Source organism: Scyliorhinus torazame, chromosome 4 (assembly GCF_047496885.1).
Source record: "Scyliorhinus torazame isolate Kashiwa2021f chromosome 4, sScyTor2.1, whole genome shotgun sequence".
Lineage (NCBI taxonomy): Eukaryota > Metazoa > Chordata > Chondrichthyes > Carcharhiniformes > Scyliorhinidae > Scyliorhinus > Scyliorhinus torazame.
In genome coordinates this window covers 241,609,820-241,634,969 of record NC_092710.1, presented here as the reverse complement: position 1 = coordinate 241,634,969, position 25,150 = coordinate 241,609,820, and the positions used below count along the sequence as shown (strand labels likewise).

At 43.4% G+C, this 25,150-nt stretch overlaps 3 protein-coding genes across 3 annotated transcripts in view; all 3 read left to right on the top strand.

Moving 5' to 3' along the window:
* Window positions 1–229: 229 nt before the first annotated feature.
* On the top strand, window positions 230–8,226 carry LOC140410842 (4-galactosyl-N-acetylglucosaminide 3-alpha-L-fucosyltransferase 9-like). The gene has a single exon (XM_072499542.1). The coding sequence runs from the start codon at window positions 245–247 to the stop codon at window positions 1,313–1,315; it is 1,071 nt and encodes a 356-aa protein (XP_072355643.1). The 5' UTR covers window positions 230–244; the 3' UTR covers window positions 1,316–8,226.
* A 6,873-nt stretch (window positions 8,227–15,099) lies between these two features.
* LOC140410841 (4-galactosyl-N-acetylglucosaminide 3-alpha-L-fucosyltransferase 9-like) lies at window positions 15,100–18,680 on the top strand. Its single transcript, XM_072499541.1, has one exon. The coding sequence runs from the start codon at window positions 15,129–15,131 to the stop codon at window positions 16,197–16,199; it is 1,071 nt and encodes a 356-aa protein (XP_072355642.1). The 5' UTR covers window positions 15,100–15,128; the 3' UTR covers window positions 16,200–18,680.
* Window positions 18,681–23,766: 5,086 nt separating this feature from the next.
* Window positions 23,767–25,150, top strand: part of LOC140410838 (4-galactosyl-N-acetylglucosaminide 3-alpha-L-fucosyltransferase 9-like) — a 48,195-nt gene continuing 46,811 nt past the window's right edge. The window contains exon 1 of the mRNA XM_072499539.1: window positions 23,767–23,817. The gene's annotated coding sequence lies outside the window, so the exon portion shown is untranslated. The remainder of the gene's footprint in view (window positions 23,818–25,150) is intronic.

Below are 25,150 nucleotides of genomic sequence, written 5' to 3'. Positions count from 1 at the left end.
AGATCCTCTTACTATCATTTTTCTTCATTCTTTTTGTTCACTTCTTTCCTAAATTGAACTCTCATTTTAAGCTTTCTCCTCTTCCACTCTCTTTACCTTCTCTCTTATATCTCCAAGCTAAATCTTCCTCATTCCATTCAGAAAGCTGTGTTCAAACATTCTGGATCTTGATGCAGTTAATTGGAAGAGAAGCTGTGCTTCCAGGATCCTAATAGTCTTAATCTTTCCCTTCACAGGAGACATTATGACATCAATTGGTAATACAGGCATTTTTCGCATCCTGTTAATATCCACCATCTGTTTGGGCTGTTTTTTAGCCATGTTGTTGCTGTATGTCCAACCAACAACCAACTGGATTTATACTCCATTGGAATCTGCCAAATCGATACTCGGTGTGAAAAAGCCCCTTGTGAAAGTTATTGAAAAGAATGAAACTATTGTACTCATTTGGCTTTGGCCTTTTGGTGCAAAATTTGAGCTCAATTCTTGTGGATCTGAGTTCAACTGCCGTTTAACTGCAGATAGAAACCTCTATAACAAATCTCATGCTGTCCTTTTCCATCACCGAGACATGAGTGGAGACTTGTCCAATCTGCCCAAACAGCCTCGGCCAACATTTCAGAAATGGGTTTGGATGAACCTGGAGTCACCTACCCACTCTCCAAAAAAGACTGGACTCGACCATTTCTTCAACCTGACCTTGACATATCGTCATGATTCAGATATCAAAGCGCCTTATGGGTCTCTGATAATAAACAGAGTGCCATTAGATTTTAAACTGCCTAAGAAAAGCAATCTGGTGTGTTGGGTTGTAAGCCATTGGAACACTAATCATGCCAGAGTGAAGTTCTACAATGAATTCCGCAAATACATTAATATCAACACTTACGGTCAAGCCTTCGGGAAACGTCTGGACAATCACAAATTGATGCCTACCATATCTAGTTCTAAATTCTACCTTGCCTTTGAGAATTCAGTACATGAAGATTACATAACTGAAAAGCTCTACAATGCTTTGCGTGCTGGCACCGTGCCTGTGGTCCTGGGGACATCTAGAAAAAACTATGAAAATTACATTCCAGCCGATTCTTTCATTCATGTGGATGATTTCCACTCAGCTAAAGAACTTGCGGGTTACCTGCACAAACTGGACGGGAATGAAGATTTGTACATGACCTACTTCAAATGGAGGAAACACTACTCAGTGAGGAATCCGTTTTCCTGGTGTGAACACGCATGCCACGTGTGTGAGAATGTAAAACGGTATCAAGAATATAGATCATGTTCCAATTTGGAGAAATGGTTTTGGGACTGAACTCAAAATCACATGTTATGGGCGAGGCGTTTTCAGAACCCCAAAATGTATCATGGAGTTCAACCAACCTCTCCCTTCAATGGATTTGTTGCTTTTCCTAGCACATGGCTTTTTCCCTAGGTGTGGTATTACAATTATGGACAGGTGGGTTTTCAAACATAAAACACTGTTTATTCCATGAACTCAACTTAACATCTCAACTAAACATTGGATCTCTCATTGAGCTCCACCCACTCTATGGCATCACTGTTTTCTTAAAGGTACATTGCTTAAACAACCAGTTCTTAAAGGTACTCTCGCATGACACATCCCCCCAAGAAAAAAAACCCCATCAACTTCAAGATGGTTTCATTTTTCACTTTTGCACCATCCACTAAGAAATGCACACATTAAATATACATTTTTATTTAAAGAAAACAACACACGCAAACAGGTATAATAATATAGTCCATTTTTCTTTGTTCTTCTTCCTCCAACTAAAATGGTTGATAGACTTTTTCAACAAAGTCTCTGCACGATCCATCCATTCCTCTACTCCTCGGCATTTCTCTTTAGAATCAGATACTTTCGTTCAATCTGACCACAGAGTCCCTTGCAATTCTCCAATACACGAGCATTGGTGATCACAGCTTTCAGGCAGTCAAATGCCTGTTGAAAGTCCGCTGTCCATAGAAATCTTTTAGGTTTCTTTAGCAACTCCATCAGTGGAGTAATCACGCTACAAAACATTTGCACAAAGGTTCGATCAAATTCATTCATGGTAAGAGATCGCATTGCCTCCCTTTGTCTTGAGGGTATCGGAAACTCCTCAAGAAAAGTGATTCGGGCTTCTCCAAATTCACTTTCGGCTAGGTTCATCACCAAACCCGCCACCTGAAGTTGATCGAAGAACTCCATACGATGTTTTAAATGTTCTTTCCATGTCTGGAAAGTGGAAATAAAAGCAGATTGTCCCACTTTCTCCATGCAATCCTTCAATGGTGGGATAGAATAAGAGTCCATTCTTGTAACTGCATTCACCTTTTGATAGTCCAAACACAACCATTGGGTACTGTTTGGTTTAGGTACCATCACTATGGGTGAGCGCCATTGGCTGCAACCCACTTCAATTATGCCATTTTTAAGCAGACTCTCAATCTCTTTGTTAACCTGTGCCAATTTTAAAGGATTAAGTCTATATGGATGTTGTTTGATAGGAACAGCATTTCCCACATTTACATCATGTATAGCCATTTTAGTACTTCCCAATTTATCTCTACAAACTTGCCCATGTGATATCAATAACTCTTTCAAGTCAGTTTGTTTTTCCTCTGGAAGGTAACTTAATTTATCCCAATTTTTAAGAACATTCTCATTTTCCAATTTAATTTGAGGTATGTCAAAATCACAGTCACCTGGATTTGGTTCGTCACTTTGAGTTAGAATCATTAAAACCTCCTTTTTCTCTCCTTCCCTTTCAAAGTACCTTTTAAGCATATTCACATGACACACTCGGTGAGCCTTCTATCTGGTGTTTTTTCCACATAATTCAGCTCACTTAATTTCCTTTCAATCTGAAACAGTTCACAAAACCTAGCTTTTAAAGTCTCCCCTACCACTGGTATCAACACTAAAACTTTATCCCCACTGGCAAAACTACGAACTTTGGATTTCTTGTCCGCTACCCGTTTCATCACATTTTGTGCAATTTTCAAATGTTGTCTAGCCAATTCACCTGCTCTATTTAATCGTTCCCTAAAATTTGACACGTAATCCAATAGTGGAATTTCCGATTTCTCACCCACCAATTTTTCCTTCATCAATTTAAGTGGTCCTCTTACCTCATGACCAAAAATTAGTTCAAAAGGACTAAATTTGGTAGACTCATTAGGTGCATCCCTAATTGCAAACAAAACAAATGGGATTACTTTATCCCAATCCTCTGGATAATCTTGACAATAGGCCCTCAATATTGTCTTTAATGTCTGATGCCACCTTTCTAACGCTCCCTGCGATTCTGGATGGTACGCAGTTGATTTAAATTGTTTTATTCCTAAGCTATCCATAACTTTGAATAACTTTGAAGTAAAATTAGTTCCTTGATCCGATTGAATGTCTGTGGGTAGTCCATATCTAGTAAAGAATTCAAGCAACTCCTCCACAATCCTTTTAGCTGTAATATTACGTACTGGAATGGCCTCTGGAAACCTAGTAGACACATCCATTATAGTCAAAAGATATTGATTCCCACTTTTTGTTTTAGGAAGCGGTCCTACACAATCGATTAGGACCCTTGTAAAAGGTTCCTTAAATGCTGGAATGGGTATTAAGAGCGCTGATTTTATCACTGCTTGAGGTTTCCCTATCACTTGACATGTGTGACATGATTGACAACATTGAACTACATCTTTCTGTAGTCCAGGCCAATAAAAATGTTTCTGGATTTTAGCTTGAGTTTTCCTTATTCCCAAATGACCTCCCACTGGTACCTCATGTGCAACTCGCAACACCTCCTTTCTATACCCTACCGGCAATACTACTTGATGAACTTCTGCCCAGTTTTCATCCGCCTGCATATGAACAGGTCTCCATTTTCTCATCAAGACATCATTTTTACGGTAATAACACTCTGGTATACTCTCAGATTCCTCTTCCGTATATGCTTTCTAATATATCCATTTTATTTCTACATCTTTCTGTTGTAACTCTGCCAATGTTCCTGAACTAAAAATATTCACCTCACCCTCCACCTGTTCTTGTTCTTTTTCAACCATCTGGTCAAAAATCGTTTCTGTTAATTGCACTTTAGCTTCATCTTCACTCTTTGATTTCTCCTCTTGTCTTAACCTGTGACTTTGCGACCTTGTTACTCGACAATCCAGAAAAATCCCAGGATATTCGTCCTTCAACCCTTCAGTTGACTGATTTTCCAATGGCTGATTAACCACAGTAGGCATCACTCCCACCTGCGATCCAGCTATATCATCACCCAAAATAAACTATCTTGTCCAGGAATACAGTTTATCTATTACTCCTACTACCACTTCACCACTCTTCACTGGACTTTCCAACATTATCTTATATAATGGAACACTACTCCTCTCACCCTGAATTCCACATGTCACCACCTTTTCTGGCACCATTCTTCGCAAACTACATAATTCCTCATCATTACCATTAAAGATTGACTAGCCCATGTATCTCTTAAAATTGTGACTTCTTTACCTGCTTCAGGCACTCGCTCATATGCACTTAAGATGGATTTCTTCACCTCCTCATACTTTCCAGATACTTCCTCCCATAGTGATGCAAACACTTCACTAGCTCTACCTACCAGCTTTGTTTGAATCAGTAACACCCACATGTCCAGTGGCCATTTCATTTGCTTAGCTACCTTCTCAAATGAAATGAAAAAGGCTTCCACTTCCTTCTCGTCAAACCTTGGCAATGCTTGGACATATTTAAATAGATTCCCACCAAGCCTTCGACTATGACACTCTTTTTCACTATCCTCATCACTATCATCCAACTGTACGTTTCCCTTTACGTCTGCCAATTTTAACTGATTGTTATGTTTCATGGCCATTTTCTGAAGTTCAAACTCCCTCTCTTTATCTTTTTCCCTGATCTGTATCTCCCTTTCTTTTTCTTTTAGTTTTGCTAGGGCTATTCTTTCTTTTATCCTTTCTTCTCTCTCTTTTTCTTTGTCCTCTCTTCTCTTTCTTTTTCCTCTCTCTCAATCTCGTATGCCAGCCACTTTAATTCTTTCTCATGTTCCATTTGATTAATTTGCAACTGAATTTTTGCCATTTTCAATTAGTCAAACTCTATCTCAGGCAACTTTAAATGCTTAACCACCGCCATAATTACCTTATCTTTTGCAGTTAACATTACCTGACAAAATGCGAATATTCTTGCCAAATCTAACAGTCTGTTTTTCATTTCTGTCCGTAAGGTAACGTGTAACATTCACCACCCCCAAAAATGTCTGAGCCTCTGAAAGAGCCATTGTTCACAACACTCTCCCCATTTAAACTAAAATACCACACCGGAAAAGCAACAATCCTTCACTGTCTTTAAGTTCACAAAAGCCAATCCAATAGATAGACTTTTATTCCCCTCGAGCCCCCAATTGTTATGGGCGAGGCTTTTTCAGAACCACAAATGTATCATGGAGTTCAACCAACCTCTCCCTTTAATGGATTTGTTGCTTTTCCTAGCACACGGCTTGTTCCCTAGGTGTGGTATTACAATTATGGACAGGTGGGTTTTCAAACACAAAACACTGTTTATTCCATGAACTCAACTTAATATCTTAAATAAACATTGGATCTCTTAACTCCCCTTACTTCAAAGATAACTCAGAAAATATTGCAACAGTAAATAATTCCTTAAAATGTTCCTTCAAACTTCCAAGAGACTTAACACCTTTAAACAAAATCACATCAGGTTAAAGGCTTTACTTTAAATCACCCAAATGATCCAGGCATAGTCTTTCATGGCAGAAATCCAGCTCACTGCAAAACACAGACACACACCCAGCTCTTTTCCAAACCAGAACTTCTCAAGCTGCTGTCTCAAACTGGCTTTCTCCTTTTAATCAGCTCACAGCAAAACCAGCCAGGCACTTTTCAAAACTGAAACCAAACTGCAAAATCAAACTGCAAAATGGCTGACCTGAGCTCTACCCACTCTATGACATCACTGTTTTCTTAAAGGTACATTGCTTAAACATCCAGTTCTTAAAGGCACTCTCGGATGACTCACATCACTGGTAAATATCACGGATCATGAGCAATTTCTATCAAATTCAATTGACTTCTTTCTCCAAAAGAAAATATTTTTGATTAATTCATTTGTTTAAGCAATAGTAACTCGACAACCTTACATCTTCCCTGGTGATGTGAGAATTCATGATGCTTCTGAAACTGCAGTAGTTGGATTCCGAGCATCAATTTCTCGTCTTAAATTGACCTGTGCTGGAAAATAATGGCTTTCCAAGGTGAATGATTTTATTTAGGAAAAAAATCACACTGTCTTTCCCCTGCTATTGCCACTTTTAAAAACATTTTAGAAAAAGATAAACTGTATTAGAAATTATCGAGAAAGTGTCCTGAAACAGATTTTATAGCTGATCAGATATATTAAAGTTATAGTGCCCTATTCGAGACAATCTTTCACTTGGAATTATCTATGAAGGTGGTCTGAAACACATATTGCCATTCTGTGTGGCGTCTCTATGAACCCATGCAATATCACCTCAAGAAACCCCAAAGGGTTTACCTTAGACCCCCTCCTTCTCCTCAACTACATCTTCTCCTTTTGGAATATGAATGGAGATGCAGCTGAATTTCCTCCCTGATATGTGAGCAGAAATGCTGGTAGGCATTTGCATAATTTTGTGCCACCAGCCAGTGCCCTGGTTTGTGGACATCATGCCCAATTTCAGGGTCTCCCCTCCACAATGACATTCCAACAGCTGTGACTGTTTATTTCAGATTTTGTAAAGTTGCTGCGAGGGAGCCTCAAAATGGAGGCGCACTCTCCCTCTCTCTTTCCTTCGTCGGTGTGATGACTGGACGATTGTAAGAAATTGGGTTATGAATATAGTGGACAATTTAAGGGTTAAACACTGGCAGAGGAGGTCAGTGATGGGAGGAGCTAAGAGAGCTCAGGGACATTTTTTAACAGCTGTGGGGGGAGAGGCACTGAGCGATATTGTGAGAAGCTGTGAAGAGAGACAGTGGCTGGAGAAAGGCTTTTGGAAGTGAGGTCTGGGGCTGGATTCTCTGATTTTCAAGCTATGTCTTGATGCTGGCGTGAGAACGGTGGCGTTTTACGACCAAAAATTTGACGTAAACAGCCACCGATTCTCCATCTGGCTGGGGGCTAGCAGGAAGGCAGCGCAGACCACCCGGACCTAACTGCCGATACGGCACGGATAATTGCCGGATCCATGGCCACGCATGCGCACGGTGGCGGTCTACAGTGGCCGCGCCGAGAAACATAGCGCCGGCCGCGCGTGGTCCCGGCCTGTAAAATAGTGCCTTCCCATTTGGCCGGCTCGTGAGCCCCGGACCACCCCCCAACAGTGCCCCCAGCCCCTGCCAAAGTCCTCCCTGCCCGCGGATTGGCCCTTCCCCGACTGTGACGGGCTGGACTGAGTCCACAGCCGCCAGGCCGAGTTCCCGACAAATGATAGCACACGTGACCGACGCCATCGGGAACTCGGCCGGTTGGGGGGGGCGGAGCTTTATGGGGAGGGCCTCAGGCAACATCCTGAAACTGTCGATACGGCACGCGGCTGATGTGTTAGGCAGGTCAGTTCGGTGTGGACTACAGTTGATGCAGCGATGCAAGTAACAGACCTCTACACTGTAGAAGATCCAACACGGTTTTATTGACCGATAGAACTAACATACATATTTAACTGTGGGTCAACACTATACTGAACTGACTGGAGACCTTGTACTAGCCTGACCAGACTCACTAGCTACCACATGGTGTTTGCACTGTGCTAGCTCGTGGACTCGGACTGTCTCAGTGGCTGGGTCCAGAGAGAGCGGGAAACCTAGTGCCCTCTGGCTTTATAGTGGTGGTGTCCTGTCTGGTGATTGGCTGCACTGTGCTGTGTGCTTACTGGTCATCCTGTGTGTCAATCACTGCCTGTCCGCACTTCATTATATACATGCGTGGATATTATGACAGCGGCGTACTCCTAGAGTATGCCGCTTAGCGGCGCCACTCCCGATTTCATCGGTAACATTGATTCTCCAGCCGATCGTCCCTGATCTCTGATCTGGCAACTCTTGCTTTTTTTGGGACCACAGGTTGAGGCAGAAACGCAATGAGTTTGAGAAAAGAGAAATTGAGTTCCCATATGCTTGACTCCGAGTCCATACTCCTTTTCCAAGTAAGATACTACTTTAAAAACCGAGCCGCCTTCTCCGGAGACAAGGGAAAGACTGAAACAAATCAAGTGAAGCAGCCATTTGAAGACCTTCAGATAGAGTAAGAAGAGATTCTCAGAATGTGCACTGTGAGACATGTATCACTTTAAGGCCTGCATGTTTAAGCTATATTTAGAGCTGCATGTGTATGATCTTGTTTTTTGATGGGAAATTGAATCGTAATTTTAAGGTGTACGTGTGTGGCTGTTCTTTTCGGGTTTGAAGTTAAACAGGTTTAATATTGTTATTCACAATAAAGTTTTGTTTTAAAAATGACTAACCTGATTTCTTCATGGAATCATGCCTGGAGTGAATCGATCTTTTCACAGTCTTTTTTCTTTAAATATTTTATTGGAAGCATTTTCAAATATATACATAAGAAAGAAGAAAAACCAAAACCAACCGCGGCAACAGCAAACAGCCACAACATCCTTACACCCCTCTCAAAAATCTCCCCTACTCTCCCGGCTGCCACTCCGGTGCCTCCCCCCCATTTTTTAACTGTTTAACAGCTTCCTTACCTTGCAGGTCAGCTGTTAGTTTCGGGAGTTCAGTTCCGGGAGCAGGCCTATTGGCTGAGTGTAAATCAGGAAGGATACAAAAGGTGTGGCTGACGAGCCTTTAGAAACGGAGTGCTGGAAGCAAACAGAGTGTATCTGAGTTTGGGTAAGGCTGAGTTCGGGTAAGAGGTGAGTGAGGGCTGTGTTTTTTGGAGTTTGGTGTTTGGAGTTGAGTTTCCAAAAAAAAAAAAAAAAAAATCCAATTAATTAAGTAAATTAATTAACTAGTGAAGGGAATTTGGTGCTCATCTTAAGGAGGTGCAGAGAAGCAGACCTGTGAGGGAGTCTCGGGAGCAATTACATCACAGCCAGCAGGTAAGCGATTGGCTTGTGACTAGTAAGTGATTTTTCTCTCTTTGACTTTCTCTTAGCTGTGTAGTGTAGTTCAAATTTAACTTCAGGTTTAAGTCATGGCAGGAGAGCTCAGACCCGTGTCATGCTCCTCTTGTGAGATGTGGCAAGTCAGGGAACCTTCTGGTGTCCCTGACTCCTTCATCTGCAAGAAGTGTGTCCAACTGCAGCTCCTGTTAGACCGCTTGACGGCTCTGGAGCTGCGGATGGATTCACTTTGGAGCATCCGCGATGCTGAGGAAGTTGTGGATAGCACATTCAGTGAGTTGGTCACACCGCAGATTAAAATTACTGAGGCAGATAGGGAATGGGTGACCAACAGACAGAGGAAGAGTAGGAAGGCAGTGCAGGGATCCCCTGCGGTCATCTCCCTCCAAAGCAGATTTACCGTTTTGGAAACTGTTGGGGGAGATGGCTCACCAGGGGAAGGTGGCAGCAGCCAGGTTCATGGCAATGTGGCTGGCTCTGCTGCACAGAAGGGCGGGAAAAAGAGTGGCAGAGCTATAGTGATAGGGTATTCAATTGTAAGGGGAATAGACAGGCATTTCTGCGGACGCAAACGAGAATCCAGGTTGGTATGTTGCCTCCCTGGTGCAAGGGTCAAGGATGTCTCGGAGCGGCTGCAGGGCATTCTGGAGGGGGAGGGTGAACAGCCAGCTGTCGTGGTGCATATAGGCACCAACGATATAGGTAGAAAATGGGATGAGGTCCTACAAGCTGAATTTAGGGAGTTAGGAGTTAAACTAAAAAGTAGGACCTCAAAGGTAGTAATCTCAGGATTGCTACCAGTGCCACGTGATAGTCAGAGTAGGAATGACAGGATAGCTAGGATGAATACGTGGCTTGAGAGATGGTGCAAGAGGGAGGGTTTCAAATTCCTGGGACATTGGGACCAGTTCTGGGGGAGGTGGGACCTGTACAAATCGGACGGTCTGCATCTCGGTGGGACCGGAACCAATGTTCTCGGGGGTGTGTTTGCTAGTGCAGTTGGGGAGGGTTTAAACTAATTTGGCAGGGGGATGGGAACCGATGTAGGAAGTCAGTGGGGACGGAAACAAAAGGCAGGAAGGGAGAGTGTGTAAAGCATGACCAGAGAAAGCAGGGCAGAGAGCAAGGAAAGTCTACATTAAACTGCATTTATTTCAATGCAAGGGGCCTGACGGGCAAAGCGGATGAACTCAGGGCATGGATGGGCACATGGGACTGGGATATTATAGCTATGACTGAAACATGGCTCAGGGAGGGGCAGGACTGGCAGCTCAATGTTCTGGGGTACAGATGCTATAGAAAAAATAGAACAGGAGGTAAGAGAGGAGGGGGAGTGGCGTTTTTGTTTAGGGAGAACATCACGGCAGTTCTTAGAGGGGATGTATCCGAGGGTTCGCCCACTGAGTCTATATGGGTGGAACTGAAAAATAAGGGAGAGATCACCTTGATAGGACTGTACTACAGGCCCCCAAATAGTCAGCGGGAAACTGAGTAGCAAATACCCCTGCAGAAAGCACAGCCAGTGTCCGAAACGGGAGGCCGCAGTGCTCCCCACACCAACTCCTACCTCCTCTCGCAGTTGCCTCAGCCAGCACGGTGGCTTCACAATTTTGTACAGCTCATTAGAAACACGCTGTCGGGAAATCAGCCCATCTGGGGCGCAGAATCGCTGAGGCCCCGGAGAATCGGTCGTCAGGGCTGATAATGAGATGTGTACTGTATTTCTGGATCCGATTTTGGCATCGGAGCCGATTCTCCAGCCGATCGCGTTTCGCGATTTCGGCATGATGTCACAGAGAATCCAGCCCAGGTACCGGTCTTACCCTAAATAATTGATCTGTCGCCCCTGAATCCACATAAACTTTAGCTTGTAGCCCTTATCACAGAAGACGTTCCCGTATTTTCTTTTCGGTTTGGGCAGTCCCCCTTCCCACACTTGAAAACTCTCAGCCCAATTCAACTTGATTTCTTTGAGCCGATCGCGGCTGAGAAGGCTTGGTCCTTCACCCATCACTGTTGTCACTGGGAGTTGGGTAGACTGTTGTCCATAGCTTACAAGTACCATTGTAATGCCTTTTATTTTTATTGCTTCTCCCATATAAGTCTCTAAGTGCTCTTGAAGTTCAATGGTTGGACTCCTTCACTTAGGTACTGAAATGAATTCTCATCCATCATAGTGACTAATGGCCCGGATCCACTTCCATCTTAATAATAATAATAATAATTGCTTATTGTCACAAGTAGGCTTCAATGGCAGCACGGTGGCGCAGTGGGTTAGCCCTGCAGCCTCACAGCGCCGAGGTCCCAGGTTCGATCCCGACTCTGGGTCACTGTCCGTGTGGAATTTGCACATTCTCCCCGTGTTTGCATGAGTTTCGCCCCGACAACCAAAAGATGTGCAGGCTAGGTGGATTGGCCATGCAAAATTGTCCCTTAATTGGAAAAAATTAATTGGGTACTCTAAATTTATTTTTTAAAAAGTAGGCTTCAATGAAGTTACTGTGAAAAGCCCCTAGTCACCACATTCCAGCCCCTGTTCAGGGAGTCCGGTATGGGAATTGAACCCGTGCTGCTGGCCTTGTTCTGCATTACAAGCCAGCTGTTTAGGCCTCCCATTTACCCAGAGCATTACAGCAATAGGACCTATCTTGCCTGCCTTTAGATTAAACAGAGAGTGAATAGCAGAATCACTGGTGCTAAGCTCTTTCACAATGTATTTTTGTAACTTCATGATTGATCAATTAGTTGCTGACCTTGACTGCATTCCTCTTGTGACAATAAAAACATTGGGCGTCATTCTCCGACCCCCCGCCGGGTCGGAGAATGGCCGTTGGCCGCCGTGAATCCCGCCCCCGCCCCCGCCGAAGTCTCCGGTACCGGACATTGGGCGGGGGCGGGAATCGGGCCGCGCCGGTTGGCGGGACCCCCGCTCAATTCTCCGGCCCGGATGGGCTGAAGTCCCGCCCAGAAATTGCCTGTCCCGCCGGCGTAAATTAAACCTGGTATTTATCGGCGGGACCAGGCGGCGTGGGCGGGCTCCGGGGTCCTGGGGGGGGGCGTGAGGTGATCTGACCCCGGGGGGGTGCCCCCACGGTGGCCTGGCCCGCGATCGGGGCCCACCGATCCGCGGGCAGGCCTGTGCCGTGGGGGCACTCTTTCCCTTCCGCCTCCGCCACGGCCTCCACCATGGCGGAGGAGGAAGTGACTCTCCCCACTGCGCATGCGTGGGAAACTGTTGGCGCCCGCTGATGCTCCCGCGCATGCGCCGGGAAACTGTCAGCGGCCGCTGACGCTCCCGCGCATGCGCCGCATTTCCGCGGCAGCTGGCGGGGCAACAAACGCCATTTCCGCCAGCTGGCGGGGCGGAAATCCCTCCGGCGTCGGCCTAGCCCCTCAATGTTGGGGTTTGGCCCCCAAAGATGCGGAGCATTCTGCACCTTTGGGCCGGCGCGATGCCCATCTGATTGGCGCCGTTTTTGGCGCCAGTCGGCGGACAACGCACCATTGGGGGAGAATTTCGCCGATTGTCTCCTTAAACTCACATGATTCAGGAGTGTGGTTAACTCCTTATTGTTAATATTCCATTTTAAGCATTACAGATTGATTGCCTATTCTGTAGTTTGTAGCTGAGATTGTTTCCTGCTTCACAGCGATTTCAGTGGTTTTGGTGCCATGGTGTCCTATAGGTTCCTTCCCTAACTGGTGAACAACACCATTTAATGCGCTCTGCAGGTCTTATGCACCTTTTTCAGCACTTTCCACGGCCATCACTATCTCCATTGCTCGTTTCAAATTTACCTTGGCCTCTGGAAGCAATCTGTGTTGAATGATGTTGTTCATGCCACAGATGAACCTGTCCCATAACATGTTGTTTAGGTTGGCTCCAAAATCACAATACTCCATGATTGCTTCAGTCTAACAATGTAAGTTGTGATCAAGTCACTTGCGGCTCCCGCCCTCAAATTCAATTTGAATCTCTGGAATATGATTGATGGTTGAGGGTGCAATTGAACATTTATTAAATCCATGAGCTCACTAAATTATCTGGAGTCGGTCTCACTTGGGGCTGTAAGACTGCAAATAAGGTTTTAGGCCTGAGTTCCACAAGGAGAATTACTTTGTGTTTCATCTCCTCTCCACTTTGTTTGCTTGGAAATCATATCCAAGGCACTCAACTTATTGTGTCCAGTCCTCCATGGAGGTGTCAAATAGGTTTATTCTGGTGAGTACTTTATTTTCTTAGACTTCGATTGAAACATATTACTCACAGGTGTTGGGTCAGAGGTAGTGTCAGGATAATTTATCCTCGTCACCAGATGTAAAGGTGCACTTTCACAGATGTCATTTGTGAACACAAAAGGTGTTTATAAATGAGAATTGGACAGCAGTCTCATGGCTATAGCAAGCTCCCAAAATGTTGCTTTGCCGAAGAACCTTTCTCACCATGGATTCCAAACACTAAGTCCCGATTGGTCACACAGGCCATGTGACCCTTACTCTGCTGTGTTGCCCTTGAAGGGACAATCACCATAGATAAGCTCCTAAATAATGGATTCTAGCATTTTCCCTCTGGCCGATGTTCGACTAATTGGCCTGTAATTTCCTCTTTCTGTCTCCCTTCTTTCTTGAATAATAGATTTACATTTGCAAACTTCCAAGCAGATGGGAGATTTTTATAATCTAGGGAATTTTGTAAAAATTACTATCTCTGCAACCACTTATTTTAAGACCCTAGGTTGAAGTCTATCAGAACCAGGGACTTGTCAGCTTTGCTTTTAACATTTTTCTCAGTACCCTTTTCCTGATACGAATTGATTTCAATTCCTCCCTTTTTCAACTTCTTGCTTTACAATTATTTCTGGGATGTTATTTGTGTCTTCTACAAAGAAGACAGACACAAAACATCTATCCAGTGCTTCTTCCATTTCCATATTTCTCATTACTAATCACCAGACTCGCCCACCCCCCAGAGGACAAACACCCACCTTAGCGACCATTTTTCTTTTCAAATATCTGTAGGAACTCTGTATGCTTATTTTAATATTTCTAGCTTGCTTACTCTCTTATTACTTTTCCAGTCATTCTTTGTTTTACTTATATCTGTCCAATCCTCTGACTTGCCACTAATCTTAGCAAAATTATATGCGTTTTCTTTCAATTCCCTGCTATCTTTAACTTCCTCACTTCCATGGATGACGCATCCTTCTCCTCAAATAATTCTTTTGAACTGGAATGCATCTTTGTTGAGTGTTATGATATATCTCCTTAAATATCTGCCACTGCATCTCAACTCATCTATCGCTCAGCCAAACGTTCCCAGTTCACGTTGCCCAGCTCTGTCTTCGTACCCTTTATTTAAATTTAAAACACCAGTCTTAGATCTACACCTTGCTTATTCAAAATGAGTGCAAAATTCAGTCATGTATGATGACTGAAAATTATGAGCCCATTAATTAATCCTGCCTCATTGCACATTAGCTGGGGGCCCTGCCAAGCAAACTCAGCTGATCGCCTCTGATTGGCCAAGAGCATTAAAGGAGGCAGAATTTCTGCCCCAGTTTCCTTGATCACAGGGAAGGCCGTTGTCCAGTTGATGTGCAGTAACCCCATCATCTACCTTCAATTCTATCCTATGGCTCTATGAAAGGTGCAATATAAATGCAAATCTTTCTTTCCTTTTATTCCACAGTGCATTGTAATGTTGACAACATTATCATGCTCATTGTTGTCTGTGTTTGATTAGATCCTCTTACTATCATTTTTCTTCATTCTTTTTGTTCACTTCTTTCCTAAATTGAACTCTCATTTTAAGCTTTCTCCTCTTCCACTCTCTTTACCTTCTCTCTTATATCTCCAAGCTAAATCTTCCTCATTCCATTCAGAAAGCTGTGTTCAAACATTCTGGATCTTGATGCAGTTAATTGGAAGAGAAGCTGTGCTTCCAGGATCCTAATAGTCTTAATCGTTCCCTTCACAGGAGACATTATGACATCAATTGGTAATACAGGGATTTTTCGCATCCTGTTAATATCCACCATCTGTTTGGGCTGTTTTTTAGCCATGTTGTTGCTGTATGTCCAACCAACAACCAACTGGATTTATACTCCATTGGAATCTGCCAAATCGATACTCGGTGTGAAAAAGCCCCTTGTGAAAGTTATTGAAAAGAATGAAACTATTGTACTCATTTGGCTTTGGCCTTTTGGTGCAAAATTTGAGCTCAATTCTTGTGGATCTGAGTTCAACTGCCGTTTAACTGCAGATAGAAACCTCTATAACAAATCTCATGCTGTCCTTTTCCATCACCGAGACATGAGTGGAGACTTGTCCAATCTGCCCAAACAGCCTCGGCCAACATTTCAGAAATGGGTTTGGATGAACCTGGAGTCACCTACCCACTCTCCAAAAAAGACTGGACTCGACCATTTCTTCAACCTGACCTTGACATATCGTCATGATTCAGATATCAAAGCGCCTTATGGGTCTCTGATAATAAACAGAGTGCCATTAGATTTTAAACTGCCTAAGAAAAGCAATCTGGTGTGTTGGGTTGTAAGCCATTGGAACACTAATCATGCCAGAGTGAAGTTCTACAATGAATTCCGCAAATACATTAATATCAACACTTACGGTCAAGCCTTCGGGAAACGTCTGGACAATCACAAATTGATGCCTACCATATCTAGTTCTAAATTCTACCTTGCCTTTGAGAATTCAGTACATGAAGATTACATAACTGAAAAGCTCGACAATGCTTTGCGTGCTGGCACCGTGCCTGTGGTCCTGGGGACATCTAGAAAAAACTATGAAAATTACATTCCAGCCGATTCTTTCATTCATGTGGATGATTTCCACTCAGCTAAAGAACTTGCGGGTTACCTGCACAAACTGGACGGGAATGAAGATTTGTACATGACCTACTTCAAATGGAGGAAACACTACTCAGTGAGGAATCAGTTTTCCTGGTGTGAACACGCATGCCACGTGTGTGAGAATGTAAAACGGTATCAAGAATATAGATCATGTTCCAATTTGGAGAAATGGTTTTGGGACTGAACTCAAAATCACATGTTATGGGCGAGGCGTTTTCAGAACCCCAAAATGTATCATGGAGTTCAACCAACCTCTCCCTTCAATGGATTTGTTGCTTTTCCTAGCACATGGCTTTTTCCCTAGGTGTGGTATTACAATTATGGACAGGTGGGTTTTCAAACATAAAACACTGTTTATTCCATGAACTCAACTTAACATCTCAACTAAACATTGGATCTCTCATTGAGCTCCACCCACTCTATGGCATCACTGTTTTCTTAAAGGTACATTGCTTAAACAACCAGTTCTTAAAGGTACTCTCGCATGACACATCCCCCCAAGAAAAAAAACCCCATCAACTTCAAGATGGTTTCATTTTTCACTTTTGCACCATCCACTAAGAAATGCACACATTAAATATACATTTTTATTTAAAGAAAACAACACACGCAAACAGGTATAATAATATAGTCCATTTTTCTTTGTTCTTCTTCCTCCAACTAAAATGGTTGATAGACTTTTTCAACAAAGTCTCTGCACGATCCATCCATTCCTCTACTCCTCGGCATTTCTCTTTAGAATCAGATACTTTCGTTCAATCTGACCACAGAGTCCCTTGCAATTCTCCAATACACGAGCATTGGTGATCACAGCTTTCAGGCAGTCAAATGCCTGTTGAAAGTCCGCTGTCCATTGAAATTTTTTAGGTTTCTTTAGCAACTCCATCAGTGGAGTAATCACGCCACAAAACATTTGCACAAAGGTTCGATCAAATTCATTCATGGTAAGAGATCGCATTGCCTCCCTTTGTCTTGAGGGTATCGGAAACTCCTCAAGAAAAGTGATTCGGGCTTCTCCAAATTCACTTTCGGCTAGGTTCATCACCAAACCCGCCACCTGAAGTTGATCGAAGAACTCCATACGATGTTTTAAATGTTCTTTCCATGTCTGGAAAGTGGAAATAAAAGCAGATTGTCCCACTTTCTCCATGCAATCCTTCAATGGTGGGATAGAATAAGAGTCCATTCTTGTAACTGCATTCACCTTTTGATAGTCCAAACACAACCATTGGGTACTGTTTGGTTTAGGTACCATCACTATGGGTGAGCGCCATTGGCTGCAACCCACTTCAATTATGCCATTTTTAAGCAGACTCTCAATCTCTTTGTTAACCTGTGCCAATTTTAAAGGATTAAGTCTATATGGATGTTGTTTGATAGGAACAGCATTTCCCACATTTACATCATGTATAGCCATTTTAGTACTTCCCAATTTATCTCTACAAACTTGCCCATGTGATATCAATAACTCTTTCAAGTCAGTTTGTTTTTCCTCTGGAAGGTAACTTAATTTATCCCAATTTTTAAGAACATTCTCATTTTCCAATTTAATTTGAGGTATGTCAAAATCACAGTCACCTGGATTTGGTTCGTCACTTTGAGTTAGAATCATTAAAACCTCCTTTTTCTCTCCTTCCCTTTCAAAGTACCTTTTAAGCATATTCACATGACACACTCGGTGAGCCTTCTATCTGGTGTTTTTTCCACATAATTCAGCTCACTTAATTTCCTTTCAATCTGAAACAGTTCACAAAACCTAGCTTTTAAAGTCTCCCCTACCACTGGTATCAACACTAAAACTTTATCCCCACTGGCAAAACTACGAACTTTGGATTTCTTGTCCGCTACCCGTTTCATCACATTTTGTGCAATTTTCAAATGTTGTCTAGCCAATTCACCTGCTCTATTTAATCGTTCCCTAAAATTTGACACGTAATCCAATAGTGGAATTTCCGATTTCTCACCCACCAATTTTTCCTTCATCAATTTAAGTGGTCCTCTTACCTCATGACCAAAAATTAGTTCAAAAGGACTAAATTTGGTAGACTCATTAGGTGCATCCCTAATTGCAAACAAAACAAATGGGATTACTTTATCCCAATCCTCTGGATAATCTTGACAATAGGCCCTCAATATTGTCTTTAATGTCTGATGCCACCTTTCTAACGCTCCCTGCGATTCTGGATGGTACGCAGTTGATTTAAATTGTTTTATTCCTAAGCTATCCATAACTTTGAATAACTTTGAAGTAAAATTAGTTCCTTGATCCGATTGAATGTCTGTGGGTAGTCCATATCTAGTAAAGAATTCAAGCAACTCCTCCACAATCCTTTTAGCTGTAATATTACGTACTGGAATGGCCTCTGGAAACCTAGTAGACACATCCATTATAGTCAAAAGATATTGATTCCCACTTTTTGTTTTAGGAAGCGGTCCTACACAATCGATTAGGACCCTTGTAAAAGGTTCCTTAAATGCTGGAATGGGTATTAAGAGCGCTGATTTTATCACTGCTTGAGGTTTCCCTATCACTTGACATGTGTGACATGATTGACAACATTGAACTACATCTTTCTGTAGTCCAGGCCAATAAAAATGTTTCTGGATTTTAGCTTGAGTTTTCCTTATTCCCAAATGACCTCCCACTGGTATCTCATGTGCAACTCGCAACACCTCCTTTCTATACCCTACCGGCAATACTACTTGATGAACTTCTGCCCAGTTTTCATCCGCCTGCATATGAACAGGTCTCCATTTTCTCATCAAGACATCATTTTTACGGTAATAACACTCTGGTATACTCTCAGATTCCTCTTCCGTATATGCTTTCTAATATATCCGTTTTATTTCTACATCTTTCTGTTGTAACTCTGCCAATGTTCCTGAACTAAAAATATTCACCTCACCCTCCACCTGTTCTTGTTCTTTTTCAACCATCTGGTCAAAAATCGTTTCTGTTAATTGCACTTTAGCTTCATCTTCACTCTTTGATTTCTCCTCTTGTCATAACCTGTGACTTTGCGACCTTGTTACTCGACAATCCAGAAAAATCCCAGGATATTCGTCCTTCAACCCTTCAGTTGACTGATTTTCCAATGGCTGATTAACCACAGTAGGCATCACTCCCACCTGCGATCCAGCTATATCATCACCCAAAATAAACTATCTTGTCCAGGAATACAGTTTATCTATTACTCCTACTACCACTTCACCACTCTTCACTGGACTTTCCAACATTATCTTATATAATGGAACACTACTCCTCTCACCCTGAATTCCACATGTCACCACCTTTTCTGGCACCATTCTTCGCAAACTACATAATTCCTCATCATTACCATTAAAGATTGACTAGCCCATGTATCTCTTAAAATTGTGACTTCTTTACCTGCTTCAGGCACTCGCTCATATGCACTTAAGATGGATTTCTTCACCTCCTCATACTTTCCAGATACTTCCTCCCATAGTGATGCAAACACTTCACTAGCTCTACCTACCAGCTTTGTTTGAATCAGTAACACCCACATGTCCAGTGGCCATTTCATTTGCTTAGCTACCTTCTCAAATGAAATGAAAAAGGCTTCCACTTCCTTCTCGTCAAACCTTGGCAATGCTTGGACATATTTAAATAGATTCCCACCAAGCCTTCGACTATGACACTCTTTTTCACTATCCTCATCACTATCATCCAACTGTACGTTTCCCTTTACGTCTGCCAATTTTAACTGATTGTTATGTTTCATGGCCATTTTCTGAAGTTCAAACTCCCTCTCTTTATCTTTTTCCCTGATCTGTATCTCCCTTTCTTTTTCTTTTTGTTTTGCTAGGGCTATTCTTTCTTTTATCCTTTCTTCTCTCTCCTTTTCTTTGTCCTCTCTTCTCTTTCTTTTTCCTCTCTCTCAATCTCGTATGCCAGCCACTTTAATTCTTTCTCATGTTCCATTTGATTAATTTGCAACTGAATTTTTGCCATTTTCAATTAGTCAAACTCTATCTCAGGCAACTTTAAATGCTTAACCACCGCCATAATTACCTTATCTTTTGCAGTTAACATTACCTGACAAAATGCGAATATTCTTGCCAAATCTAACAGTCTGTTTTTCATTTCTGTCCGTAAGGTAACGTGTAACATTCACCACCCCCAAAAATGTCTGAGCCTCTGAAAGAGCCATTGTTCACAACACTCTCCCCATTTAAACTAAAATACCACACCGGAAAAGCAACAATCCTTCACTGTCTTTAAGTTCACAAAAGCCAATCCAATAGATAGACTTTTATTCCCCTCGAGCCCCCAATTGTTATGGGCGAGGCTTTTTCAGAACCACAAATGTATCATGGAGTTCAACCAACCTCTCCCTTTAATGGATTTGTTGCTTTTCCTAGCACACGGCTTGTTCCCTAGGTGTGGTATTACAATTATGGACAGGTGGGTTTTCAAACACAAAACACTGTTTATTCCATGAACTCAACTTAATATCTTAAATAAACATTGGATCTCTTAACTCCCCTTACTTCAAAGATAACTCAGAAAATATTGCAACAGTAAATAATTCCTTAAAATGTTCCTTCAAACTTCCAAGAGACTTAACACCTTTAAACAAAATCACATCAGGTTAAAGGCTTTACTTTAAATCACCCAAATGATCCAGGCATAGTCTTTCATGGCAGAAATCCAGCTCACTGCAAAACACAGACACACACCCAGCTCTTTTCCAAACCAGAACTTCTCAAGCTGCTGTCTCAAACTGGCTTTCTCCTTTTAATCAGCTCACAGCAAAACCAGCCAGGCACTTTTCAAAACTGAAACCAAACTGCAAAATCAAACTGCAAAATGGCTGACCTGAGCTCTACCCACTCTATGACATCACTGTTTTCTTAAAGGTACATTGCTTAAACATCCAGTTCTTAAAGGCACTCTCGGATGACTCACATCACTGGTAAATATCACGGATCATGAGCAATTTCTATCAAATTCAATTGACTTCTTTCTCCAAAAGAAAATATTTTTGATTAATTCATTTGTTTAAGCAATAGTAACTCGACAACCTTACATCTTCCCTGGTGATGTGAGAATTCATGATGCTTCTGAAACTGCAGTAGTTGGATTCCGAGCATCAATTTCTCGTCTTAAATTGACCTGTGCTGGAAAATAATGGCTTTCCAAGGTGAATGATTTTATTTAGGAAAAAAATCACACTGTCTTTCCCCTGCTATTGCCACTTTTAAAAACATTTTAGAAAAAGATAAACTGTATTAGAAATTATCGAGAAAGTGTCCTGAAACAGATTTTATAGCTGATCAGATATATTAAAGTTATAGTGCCCTATTCGAGACAATCTTTCACTTGGAATTATCTATGAAGGTGGTCTGAAACACATATTGCCATTCTGTGTGGCGTCTCTATGAACCCATGCAATATCACCTCAAGAAACCCCAAAGGGTTTACCTTAGACCCCCTCCTTCTCCTCAACTACATCTTCTCCTTTTGGAATATGAATGGAGATGCAGCAGAATTTCCTCCCTGATATGTGAGCAGAAATGCTGGTAGGCATTTGCATAATTTTGTGCCACCAGCCAGTGCCCTGGTTTGTGGACATCATGCCCAATTTCAGGGTCTCCCCTCCACAATGACATTCCAACAGCTGTGACTGTTTATTTCAGATTTTGTAAAGTTGCTGCGAGGGAGCCTCAAAATGGAGGCGCACTCTCCCTCTCTCTTTCCTTCGTCGGTGTGATGACTGGACGATTGTAAGAAATTGGGTTATGAATATAGTGGACAATTTAAGGGTTAAACACTGGCAGAGGAGGTCAGTGATGGGAGGAGCTAAGAGAGCTCAGGGACATTTTTTAACAGCTGTGGGGGGAGAGGCACTGAGCGATATTGTGAGAAGCTGTGAAGAGAGACAGTGGCTGGAGAAAGGCTTTTGGAAGTGAGGTCTGGGGCTGGATTCTCTGATTTTCAAGCTATGTCTTGATGCTGGCGTGAGAACGGTGGCGTTTTACGACCAAAAATTTGACGTAAACAGCCACCGATTCTCCATCTGGCTGGGGGCTAGCAGGAAGGCAGCGCAGACCACCCGGACCTAACTGCCGATACGGCACGGATAATTGCCGGATCCATGGCCACGCATGCGCACGGTGGCGGTCTACAGTGGCCGCGCCGAGAAACATAGCGCCGGCCGCGCGTGGTCCCGGCCTGTAAAATAGTGCCTTCCCATTTGGCCGGCTCGCGAGCCCCAGACCACCCCCCAACAGTGCCCCCAGCCCCTGCCAAAGTCCTCCCTGCCCGCGGATTGGCCCTTCCCCGACTGTGACGGGCTGGACTGAGTCCACAGCCGCCAGGCCGAGTTCCCGACAAATGATAGCACACGTGACCGACGCCATCGGGAACTCGGCCGGTTGGGGGGGGCGGAGCTTTATGGGGAGGGCCTCAGGCAACATCCTGAAACTGTCGATACGGCACGCGGCTGATGTGTTAGGCAGGTCAGTTCGGTGTGGACTACAGTTGATGCAGCGATGCAAGTAACAGACCTCTACACTGTAGAAGATCCAACACGGTTTTATTGACCGATAGAACTAACATACATATTTAACTGTGGGTCAACACTATACTGAACTGACTGGAGACCTTGTACTAGCCTGACCAGACTCACTAGCTACCACATGGTGTTTGCACTGTGCTAGCTCGTGGACTCGGACTGTCTCAGTGGCTGGGTCCAGAGAGAGCGGGAAACCTAGTGCCCTCTGGCTTTATAGTGGTGGTGTCCTGTCTGGTGATTGGCTGCACTGTGCTGTGTGCTTACTGGTCATCCTGTGTGTCAATCACTGCCTGTCCGCACTTCATTATATACATGCGTGGATATTATGACAGCGGCGTACTCCTAGAGTATGCCGCTTAGCGGCGCCACTCCCGATTTCATCGGTAACATTGATTCTCCAGCCGATCGTCCCTGATCTCTGATCTGGCAACTCTTGCTTTTTTTGGGACCACAGGTTGAGGCAGAAACGCAATGAGTTTGAGAAAAGAGAAATTGAGTTCCCATATGCTTGACTCCGAGTCCATACTCCTTTTCCAAGTAAGATACTACTTTAAAAACCGAGCAGCCTTCTCCGGAGACAAGGGAAAGACTGAAACAAATCAAGTGAAGCAGCCATTTGAAGACCTTCAGATAGAGTAAGAAGAGATTCTCAGAATGTGCACTGTGAGACATGTATCACTTTAAGGCCTGCATGTTTAAGCTATATTTAGAGCTGCATGTGTATGATCTTGTTTTTTGATGGGAAATTGAATCGTAATTTTAAGGTGTACGTGTGTGGCTGTTCTTTTCGGGTTTGAAGTTAAACAGGTTTAATATTGTTATTCACAATAAAGTTTTGTTTTAAAAATGACTAACCTGATTTCTTCATGGAATCATGCCTGGAGTGAATCGATCTTTTCACAGTCTTTTTTCTTTAAATATTTTATTGGAAGCATTTTCAAATATATACATAAGAAAGAAGAAAAACCAAAACCAACCGTGGCAACAGCAAACAGCCACAACATCCTTACACCCCTCTCAAAAATCTCCCCTACTCTCCCGGCTGCCACTCCGGTGCCTCCCCCCCATTTTTTAACTGTTTACCAGCTTCCTTACCTTGCAGGTCAGCTGTTAGTTTCGGGAGTTCAGTTCCGGGAGCAGGCCTCTTGGCTGAGTGTAAATCAGGAAGGATACAAAAGGTGTGGCTGACGAGCCTTTAGAAACGGAGTGCTGGAAGCAAACAGAGTGTATCTGAGTTTGGGTAAGGCTGAGTTTGGGTAAGAGGTGAGTGAGGGCTGTGTTTTTTGGAGTTTGGTGTTTGGAGTTGAGTTTCCAAAAAAAATAAAAAATAAAAAAAATCCAATTAATTAAGTAAATTAATTAACTAGTGAAGGGAATTTGGTGCTCATCTTAAGGAGGTGCAGAGAAGCAGACCTGTGAGGGAGTCTCGGGAGCAATTACATCACAGCCAGCAGGTAAGCGATTGGCTTGTGACTAGTAAGTGATTTTTCTCTCTTTGACTTTCTCTTAGCTGTGTAGTGTAGTTCAAATTTAACTTCAGGTTTAAGTCATGGCAGGAGAGCTCAGACCCGTGTCATGCTCCTCTTGTGAGATGTGGCAAGTCAGGGAACCTTCTGGTGTCCCTGACTCCTTCATCTGCAAGAAGTGTGTCCAACTGCAGCTCCTGTTAGACCGCTTGACGGCTCTGGAGCTGCGGATGGATTCACTTTGGAGCATCCGCGATGCTGAGGAAGTTGTGGATAGCACATTCAGTGAGTTGGTCACACCGCAGATTAAAATTACTGAGGCAGATAGGGAATGGGTGACCAACAGACAGAGGAAGAGTAGGAAGGCAGTGCAGGGATCCCCTGCGGTCATCTCCCTCCAAAGCAGATTTACCGTTTTGGAAACTGTTGGGGGAGATGGCTCACCAGGGGAAGGTGGCAGCAGCCAGGTTCATGGCACCGTGGCTGGCTCTGCTGCACAGAAGGGCGGGAAAAAGAGTGGCAGAGCTATAGTGATAGGGGATTCAATTGTAAGGGGAATAGACAGGCATTTCTGCGGACGCAAACGAGAATCCAGGTTGGTATGTTGCCTCCCTGGTGCAAGGGTCAAGGATGTCTCGGAGCGGCTGCAGGGCATTCTGGAGGGGGAGGGTGAACAGCCAGCTGTCGTGGTGCATATAGGCAGCAACGATATAGGTAGAAAACGGGATGAGGTCCTACAAGCTGAATTTAGGGAGTTAGGAGTTAAACTAAAAAGTAGGACCTCAAAGGTAGTAATCTCAGGATTGCTACCAGTGCCACGTGATAGTCAGAGTAGGAATGACAGGATAGCTAGGATGAATACGTGGCTTGAGAGATGGTGCAAGAGGGAGGGTTTCAAATTCCTGGGACATTGGGACCAGTTCTGGGGGAGGTGGGACCTGTACAAATCGGACGGTCTGCATCTGGGTGGGACCGGAACCAATGTTCTCGGGGGTGTGTTTGCTAGTGCAGTTGGGGAGGGTTTAAACTAATGTGGCAGGGGGATGGGAACCGATGTAGGAAGTCAGTGGGGACGGAAACAAAAGGCAGGAAGGGAGAGTGTGTAAAGCATGACCAGAGAAAGCAGGGCA

Coding starts and splice junctions, on each gene's coding strand:
- LOC140410842 (XM_072499542.1), top strand. CDS start 245: ATGACATCAATTGGTAATACAGGCATTTTTCGCATCCTGTTAATATCC.
- LOC140410841 (XM_072499541.1), top strand. CDS start 15,129: ATGACATCAATTGGTAATACAGGGATTTTTCGCATCCTGTTAATATCC.